This window comes from Mirounga angustirostris, unplaced genomic scaffold, assembly GCF_029215605.1.
Source record: "Mirounga angustirostris isolate CCGP_5_RB_7025 unplaced genomic scaffold, mMirAng1.0.hap1 SCAF_5, whole genome shotgun sequence".
Lineage (NCBI taxonomy): Eukaryota > Metazoa > Chordata > Mammalia > Carnivora > Phocidae > Mirounga > Mirounga angustirostris.
In genome coordinates, this window is record NW_026991713.1 from 173,073,743 (window position 1) to 173,082,050 (window position 8,308).

General features: G+C 64.8%; 2 protein-coding genes across 3 annotated transcripts; one reads left to right on the forward strand and one right to left on the reverse strand.

Annotated features, from left to right (window-relative positions):
• The first annotated feature begins 40 nt into the window (after positions 1-40).
• SAP25 (Sin3A associated protein 25) lies at positions 41-2,064 on the forward strand. Of its 2 annotated transcripts, none has more exons than XM_054507676.2 (6): positions 41-603; positions 777-877; positions 968-1,087; positions 1,185-1,338; positions 1,502-1,599; positions 1,682-2,064. In XM_054507676.2, exons 1-6 carry the CDS (start codon positions 45-47, stop codon positions 1,967-1,969), a joined length of 1,320 nt encoding a protein of 439 aa, XP_054363651.2. In that variant the 5' UTR covers positions 41-44; the 3' UTR covers positions 1,970-2,064. The 2 variants fall into 2 exon arrangements, with proteins under 2 accessions (XP_054363651.2, XP_045731634.1); XM_045875678.3 differs by having other exon boundaries at positions 322-603; positions 981-1,087.
• A 348-nt stretch (positions 2,065-2,412) lies between these two features.
• On the reverse strand, positions 2,413-6,611 carry LOC123844805 (insulin receptor substrate 1-like). Its single transcript, XM_045875679.3, has 3 exons — positions 4,322-6,611; positions 2,956-4,085; positions 2,413-2,602 (listed from the first exon to the last, which is right to left on the reverse strand). The coding sequence occupies exons 1-3, from the start codon at positions 5,097-5,099 to the stop codon at positions 2,555-2,557; spliced, it is 1,956 nt and encodes a 651-aa protein (XP_045731635.3). The 5' UTR covers positions 5,100-6,611; the 3' UTR covers positions 2,413-2,554.
• Between the last annotated feature and the right edge of the window lie 1,697 nt (positions 6,612-8,308).

Genomic DNA, 8,308 nt, shown 5'->3' on the forward strand with positions numbered 1-8,308 from the left:
CTGCCCCTCGGGGGGTGTGTGTGCGTGTGTGTGTCCGTCTGCGGATGAATGCGGTGCGTCGCGGGCAAGCAGGCGCCTCCACGTCCGCGCCGGGGTTCTGCGGCTGGCCGCGGCGGGGCGCCACTCTTCCGTGTGGGACGGCGGCGGCGCGCGGACGCCGCCAACCCCGCCGCCAGGGGGCGCCCGCGAGACGCCGGCGGGAGCGCGCGCCACGTGGCCCGGAAACGCGCTGGGCGCCGGCGTGGTCGCGAGGCCCTGAGAGGTGGGCCGGCGACGTGGGCTCGTGGGGCGAAGGGCGGGCCGCTGCGGGCGGTGGGGGCCGCGACGGGCCGCGACGGGCCGCGAGGGGCCGCGTGGGGCCGGGAGGGGGAGGTGGGAGGTGCGGGCGGCGCGGGCGGCGCGGACGCGGGGCACAGAGCTGCTGCCCCGCGCGGCCCTCCCCTCCCCCAGACGCGGCATGTTGCCCCGGCCGCCTCGGCTGCGGGACGCGGGCAAAGAGCAGGCGCCCGAGGAACGAGGCCCCTCGGCGGGCAGTGACCCCGGCGAGGCCTGGACCTCCGGAGAGGAAGCCCTGGGGGAGCCAGGGACTCCCCCACAGGACAGGTGAGGGGCTCCGCCGCAGGGAAGTCCGGCAGGGGGCCCAGCGTGTGAGGAGGTCTCCGTCGCCCACGTTGAGGAACGGGTGTGCCAAACTCCGGCCCCGGGCCCCCTGGGCCCTGCCTCAGAGATAGCCGGGGAGGCTGTGAGGGGTGCGCCTCAGTACCTCCCCGTCCCAGCCCGCAGCCCCGGTCCCGAAGGCCTTCCTGGAGCCGGAGAGGGCAGCTGCCGCCCCGGGCCCCCCCAGGCCTGGCTGCCGAGCGGTTCCCAGGAGCCCCAGGTAGGCACAGGCCTTGCTGCCTCTACCCGCCCCCCGCCCCCCACCTAGACACCTTCCGCCGACTCCTGAGCCTGTTTTAATCTCTTCAAGTGTTCCCCCCCAGTTGCTCTTCCCCCCCAGATGGCCTGGGAGGTGGCCCCCTCAAGGATGACTGTGCTAGCCCCATGGGACCCCCACTACAAGGCTAGAGCAGGACCTCGGCTGGTGTGGGTGAGTCGGGAGGATCTCGGGCTCTGGCCTTGGGACGGGGCAGGGGTGCCCTGGGAGGCGACCGAAGCTCCAGTGATCTTTCCTGCCCCTTCCACAGGGGCCCAGCTGTGCGTCAGGCGCCTCCTTCTCCGGCCGGACCTTGTGTCATCCCTCATTCTGGCCGCTGTATGAGGCAGCCCCAGGCCGGGACCTCAGGCCCCCGGCCCCAGCCACGGGGCATCAGAACGGAGAGCATGCGCCCAGGAATGCAGGTACTTTGCTTGGCCACCCCCCGCCTCCCCACCCCCCCACCCCCCCACCCCTCACCCCCACCCCGGCTCTGGAGGTGCCCTGCATGAGCTCGCCCGGGAACCAGTGCAGCCCTCGCTGGTGTGGGAACCGCAGCCTGCTGCCCTACCAGCTTGTCTTCTCTAGGGTTCCCAGTGATGTGCCACGAAGATGTCTTTCTGTCAGACCCGCTGCTGCCCTCTGGGCAGCGTGTCCCCCTGTACCTGTCAGAGGCCTCTCAGCAGGTGAGTGCAGCTCCTGCCCTGGCCTCACGCTAGTCCTCCTGCAGGGCTTTGGAGGAGACACTTCTCCCTTCTCTCTCCTCAGGTCATGGGCTCTCTGAAGCTGCTGCTCCCACCTCCTATCATGTCTCCCTGGGTCCTCCGCACCCCATCCCCGGGCTGCTCCACTGCCTGGCTCAGTGGGCCTGAGCTGATCGCCCTCACTGGCCTCCTGCAGATGAGCCAGGGGGCTCCGAGACCTGCCTCCCCGAGGGCTCCCACGCCCCCTGCTGGCCCCCCAGACCCTGTATCTGACCACCCAGGCCCCAGTGGCAGCCCCAGCTGTTCTCATTGCACTGACCCATCTGTCCCACGAACCCCAGATGCCCACTGAACCTAGCTCTTCTGTGGGCAGAGTGGGGTCCCCTACTCCCCCAGGCAGGTTCTGTTGACAATAAAGCAGTGTTTTGGTTTGCAAACAGGCTCCTTATAGCAAGTGAGTAGCAGAGTGGGGCATGGAGACAGGGATGGGGGTCTCTTCTTTTACATGGCTTAGGCTCTCCTCCCCTCAAATTCTCGTTACTCATTGGTCACCCCTGCAGGGGGGCAGGGGAACCCATGGACCTAAGACCTTTCCAGGCTGACCAAGCAGGACCACTTTAATAGGGCATAGGGTGGGGGTGGGGGTCCACAGTACAGTATGTGGAAGACAAGTATATGGAAGCAAGAAGTCCATCAACTCCACCAGGCTCCAGAGAAGGGAGGATTGTGTGAACACATGGCTGGCACTGGAAGAGGGAAATTAGGGAGGAAGGGAGCGGCACAGCACTTTGGGGAAGCAGTAGAGGTAAGATACCTGGTACTTCAGCCTTCTTGCTCTGGCGCCCTGGGGCGGGGGACTGGTTCTTAGGCCGCCCGGCCCTGCAGGTGCGGGCTGGGGAGGAGCAGGTCCATGTGGGACAAGTCGTTGGAGGCGGGGTCAGGGGCCAAGGCTGACCTGAGACTCTGGAGTGATGCTGCAGGAACTCTGCCGGGAAAGAAAGGATCGGGGCTTTGGCTGAGGAAGCCTGGAGTTCGTAGGGGTTTGTGGATGGGAAGGGGGGAGGGTGGTTCTAGAATTTTCTCCCTTAAAAGAATCCAGTTTCTTGGGGAGCCTTTCCTGAAGAATCTCCAGGTACCACATCTGGAAGGGGTGGAGTGGGCAGCAGGCCCTAAGGGGGCAACTCAGAGCTTCTGCAAGTTGCAGGTCCTAGGGGGCCTTCGAGCCCCTCTACTTTGGGAACAGGTCGGGGGAAGGCATTCATAACTTTGCCCTGTTTTCTCCCCTCCTCCCCATCCATCCCTCAGCTAGACAGGGCGGGGCTGCGCACATCTCCTCACCGGAGCTTCTCTGAGGTTCTGGAACTCGATGCAGGCATAGCTGTGCTGGCGGCTCCTGCTGGCCCCGGGGGCGTCGCCTCGAGCCTCCAGCGGAGGGATCAGGTCCAGGTCCACGTAGTTGAGGTGGCCGTTGGGGGGTTCTTGAATGGCGGTGCCCATTCCTAAGTAGTCCGGCGCCACGTACTTGATGCACACGTACTCCCCTGCTAGCTCGGAGGGCGGCTGCAAGGAGGAGTGAGCCCCTGCTGGTCCCCAACGTTCCCCGATGCTGCGGCGGGGGCCTTGGAAGGAAGGTCCAGGCTCCCCAGCCCCGAGCTTATAGAAACAGGGCAGGGAGCTCGAGGACAAGGACCCTGGCGGAAAGCGGCTCATGGGCACGTATTCGGTGCCCCCGCCACCTTGGCGCGGGTAGCGGGGAGCTGCGGGGGCAGAGGCCGCAAGGCGAGGGGGCGCCATCACCATGTAGCCACCTGCTTCGCCACCCCCCATGGGCTCGTAGTCGCTCCGGGCTCCCATGGCTACGTAGCCCCCTCCCCGCTCCAAGCCCTCGGGCGGCGAGGCTGCGGCCGTCCGCATCCGGAGGGCTGCTTTCCCCCTTCTCTCCGCCAGGCCCCTGCAATGGCTCTGGCCGCTTGACTGGGCTGCCGAGGCCAGGGCTGCATAAGGTTGGGAGGCGGAGGGTCTGTAAGCGCTTGCGGGGGCATTCCTTGGCGGTGGCTCAGCCCTGCCACCGGCACCGCCATCCCCGAGTCGCTTCATGGCGGCCAGTACGGTCTCATGAATGCTTTGGGCCACCTCGGCGTCGGGCGCCTGTAGCCACAGCTCCCCGGGACCCGTGGGCGCCGAGCGGCCGAGCTCCAGGAAGAAGAAAGAGTCTGCGTGGCCGCAGCGGCGCACACTGAGCAGGGGCAGGCGCAGGGCGGGCGGCGGCGGCGAAGCCTGGGTGTCCCCAGAGCCTGTGCCCTTGGGCTTCCGCAGCAGGCTCAGCACCCCCGAACCCAGGCACAGGCGGTAGCCGCCGCTGCCCAGGCCTCGTGTTCGCCCCAGTCCCTTGGGCCGCAGGGTCACGGGCCAGACGTCCTGCAATGAAGCGAGAATGCAGGCGCCGGGGTCCTCGTGGAAGCTGGGACCTGAAGAGACAGGGGGCTAGCCGGTCACAGGGGCTCCTGGGCCGGGGGGTTGGAGTCACTGTGCCGCGAGAACTAAACACGTGTAAACGCCTCGTGTTTGAACTCGATTTCGGAGACGTACGGGGAGGGACGACCCACGATAAACTAAACTCGCGATCACCCAAGCCCCGGCTCCCGCCCCCCCGCCCTTCCGCCGCCCCGGCTCCGGCTCCGCCCGCCCGGGGCTCGGGCCTCACCGGCGGCCGCGCGCGCCTCGAGCAGGGCGCTGTACCACGCCTGCTGCTCCGCCTCGCAGGCCGCCGCCACGCCCAGGCTGCGGTCGCGCGTGTACAGGACGATCAGGTGGCGCTGGCGCGCGTCCACGCGCTTGCTGATGGTGCACGCACCCGCCAGGCTCACGCTGAGCTTGGGCGGCGCTCGGCCGGCGCGGAACTTCTTCTCGCTCTCGTAGCACTCGAGGCGCGGCGGGTCGGCGCGGAGCACGAAGAAGCGGCGGCGCTGGGACTTCTGCTTCCGCAGGTGGCCGCAGAGCCGCACGTCAGCGGGACAGCCCCAGGGCCGCGGCAGAACCAGGGGCACGCCGGCCGGCTCGGAGTCCGGGGCCGCCGGGGGGCCACCGCCTCCGGGCTTCATCCCGGGCCAAAGGCAATGTAGTGGCCAGAGTAGGGGCTGAGACTCGGCAGAGGTCGGGTGGAGGTGGCGGTCTCCGGGGAGGGGGACAGCGTCCGGACAGGTTGCCACCCGTCTTGATGCCCAGCGTCTCACCCCTGCTCCGGACTTGAAGTTTGGGGCAGAGGGTCTGCGGTGGCCCCTCGCTGCGCGCAGCGTGTGCCCCAGTGACTGCCCGGTGGCCGGCGACACGCGGGGCTCCAGCGGCCTTCTCCAAGGCTCGACCCCGGCCGGCTCCCGCGCCTCTGGTCGCCTCCTGCCCCCTCCCTCCCTCTGCCTCCGCCGACTGCTCCAGAGTCCCCACCCCGCGGGGTTAACCCTCGCGCGCCCCGGGCCGCTGGACATTGGGAAAGTCTGGGAGAGGCGGCCTCCTCCCCACCCCAAACACCCCTGGGCCGGGATCGCAGGGGCGGGGAGTGTGTGGGCGTCTCCACGGATCTGAGCTGACTGCTAAGGGAGCAGCGAAGTGAGGCTAACGTGAGTGGAACTGGGTCGGGAGTGCGCAGTCCTGGCGATTAGGGGACGGCCCTTACCGCAGCGCCACTTCCCACTCTAGGCGTCCAGCCCCTGTGTTCCCAGCCTCCCCCCCCCCCTCCGCCCAGGGGTTCTATACTCTTCCTTCCCAAGCCAGCCTAGTTGCCAGGGCCACCAAGCATTGGGCTGTGCTGATTTCAGAGGAGCTGGAGGTTCAGCTTCTCTCTGGGTTGAGGGTGATAGGAGGGGTCTTCAGATAAGTTAGCCACCAGAATTCCAGTCAAGAGACCACTGAAGGAGAACCTGTGACAAAACCATCTCTCAGGGGCACTTCCCTCTCACTGCCCTCAGCCCCTTCTCACCACCACTGTCCAAAAAGGCTATTAGAGGCGCAGACTCTCTGGCGGATGTACCCCTTGCCTCTTACATCCTAAGATTTTGAGATAGGTTTGGGACTCAGACATTTTACACCCCTCTTCTGATCCTTTCAAGGACCACAGACTCCTGCTGGGGCGGGGGGGGGGGGGGATGGTGCTGGTCACCGCACACTGCAAGACACACCAGGCGTTGACGCATGGGTGGGAGCCTTAGAGGACCTTGTGCTATCAATGTCGTGGCAAGTAAGAGCTAAAGCAGGGGGAGGGGGGCAAGGGGTGAGGAGGGGAAGTGGGCAACCGAGGACCCTGTTAAAGATGATATATGGGGGAGTGGGGGGAGGAGACATAACAAGAGTACTGAAGCCAGGGAAGCCTGTTCTCTGCCTCAGACCCGTCCAAAGGCCACGACAGCCGGAGCCAGGAGGGCTGACCTTCCCACCCACGCGTCTCCATTTCCCAGGCCTGTGAGGAAGGGACTCTTCTGGCATACTGGGGAAGCCAGTGGCGTAGTGTGCGTGCAAGCTAGGGTCCTCGAACGTCTTTTCAAGGGTCATGTTGAGAGTGAGATGCATGGAACCAACCAGCATGGTGAGGATGGGCGTCTGGCTAGTAGGCAGGTGGTGCCCAGGGCCCCCAACAGGTGCATCCGGGTCAGCCATAGCTTCCCAAGGTGCAGGGGAGGTGTTGGCAGCTCATGCGTGCCCCGGGGCCAGTGGCAGCCTCTGCTCTTGGTGGGTATTGGCCAGGGAGAGGCAGGCATGCGATAGATCTATAAGCGGCCAGCAAAACAGAAGTATGTTCAAGGCCACTGCCTCCAGTGTGGTCTCGACAGGCGTACCGCGTGCAAAGCAGGGAGCAAGAGAGCCGCAGGCCCCTGCCCTTCCCAGGCTTGGTGCTGCCCCGCTGTGCTCTGGCCTGGAGGCTTCCTCTCCAGGCTTGATTTGAAGCTACGCACAGGAGGGGCTCTTCATCCTTACTCCTTCCCACTCCCCATCAACCAGGCCACCGTGCAGCACCCCAGTCCTCGTGAAATCACGGCTGCCTCAGAGAGACCGGCTCCTGCCTCAGAGACCTTGTGTCACTGAACCCCGAAGAGCTGGGTACCGACGGAGCAGGAAGGAGCCGGGATCTGAGGACCTGGGCTCTGGGCAAGCAGCAGCAGGTGATTTAGCGTGCCGGGTACCAGGAAAAAGCTGGAGCCCAACAACTGGCCTAATCAGTTGCCCTAGCAACAGCGTTGCCCTTGGCCCTACCCAGATGAGATCTATTTTAGCCTGTTGCCCTGGTAACTCCAGCTGCTCCCCAGGGACAGGAAGTGGCAGAACCTCAGCTCTGCTGGGTGAGAACACCTCCCCCAATCCGAGGGGTCTCCCTGTGCATCCCTCTGCTGGGTGCAGGGTAGCCGTGGGATGGAATCTCCACATTCTAAATCCCTATGGAAGAACCTTGTTACCAGTGACAGGAGCCTACGGGGAGGAGGCCGGGGTACTAAGGCTGTTCCTGTCAGCCCCTCCCTCCTCCATCTGCAGTTCTCCCCACTCTGTCGAGGGGGATGCAGGGACAGCCTCCATCTCTTTCCTCCACAACCCCCCCCCCCCCCCCGCCCCGCCATGGCTCCCAGGCTCCAATGTGGAGGGAATGGAGTTCTTCACAGCCATCCTGGGGACTGGCTCCTGCATTCTCACCCACGGGGGCAAGTGACCTGCTGAAGGCTGGGGCCAAGCCAGAGGACTCTCCGTCTGCAGAGCATGGCCACAGCATCGGCCGCTTGGTCGGAAGCCCAGTGGGAGCCTGGGCGAGCTCCATAGCATGCCTGTGGCCCCACGGTTTGTCTGCAGCTGGGGTTCGATGTGTAACCACCGGGCAGGGCCGTGCAAGGACATGCTGGGGGCGAGGTAAGGGGAACACAGCCCAGTCATTTAGACATTTTCTAGCAGGCCAGGGATTTTCCCATTCTTTGCTGCTCGCCTGGATACAGAAGGCCCCATGGAGGCGGCCCTTTGGCTGCTCCATGCTGGGATAGGCAGCTGCGGTCCTCGCCTTGGCCTGTGCCCAGGGAACTCGGGTTTTCTGTCCTGGAGTTGGAGGCCGACCCAGTGTAACTTCTCTGATTGGTCATCCTGCCCTGGCCAGCAAGCTGGCGGGAGTCCATGTTGGACAGAGTGCTCTGGGGCACAGGGAGGGGGACCTCACCGAGCAGTAAGGAGATCCTTGGGAAACAGCAGGAGTGTGACTGAAACTCGCAGCAAGGGCCCTTTCAATTTCACCTCCAAACCTCAGTGCTTTTGGTTAGGGAAGGGAGTTGGGGGTGGCTGGGGAAAAATAAGAAAAGGCTCCTCCTCCTCCTCCACAACAGGCCAGCTTCCTCCCCTTCCTGGTTCCAAGCAGAGAAAATGGGAAACACAGACAGGGACGGGGACAGAGAGGTAATCAAGTGTGACAGAGACAAATACTGGGAGAAGGGGACAGAATGTGAAAAACCCAGGGATGGTAGTCCACCCTAGGAGATCCACCAGGGGATGGAAGGAGGGAAGGGTCTGGGAGCATGGAAACACAGACCCAAGACAGGATGGGTTCTGAGCCTTGCAAAGGTGGGGAGGCCACGCCCGGCTGGGCAAACAGCAGCAGCTAGAAATATTTCTAGAGAAGTCCTCAAAGTAAATAAAGTGATAACACAGTCCCCACCTCTCCTTGCTGTTCTGC

Bases quoted from the DNA above. Each gene is read 5' to 3' on its own strand.
- SAP25 (XM_054507676.2), top strand. From the start codon at position 45: ATGAATGCGGTGCGTCGCGGGCAAGCAGGCGCCTCCACGTCCGCGCCG. The intron at 604-776 runs GTGAGGGGCTCC...TCCCCGTCCCAG, and splicing joins GGGACTCCCCCACAGGACAG to CCCGCAGCCCCGGTCCCGAA. The intron at 1,339-1,501 runs GTACTTTGCTTG...TGTCTTCTCTAG, and splicing joins GCATGCGCCCAGGAATGCAG to GGTTCCCAGTGATGTGCCAC.
- LOC123844805 (XM_045875679.3), bottom strand. From the start codon at position 5,099: ATGTCCAGCGGCCCGGGGCGCGCGAGGGTTAACCCCGCGGGGTGGGGA. The intron at 4,086-4,321 runs GTGAGGCCCGAG...CTGTCTCTTCAG, and splicing joins CGAGGCGCGCGCGGCCGCCG to GTCCCAGCTTCCACGAGGAC. The intron at 2,603-2,955 runs GTGAGGAGATGT...CTTTCCCGGCAG, and splicing joins AGAACCTCAGAGAAGCTCCG to AGTTCCTGCAGCATCACTCC.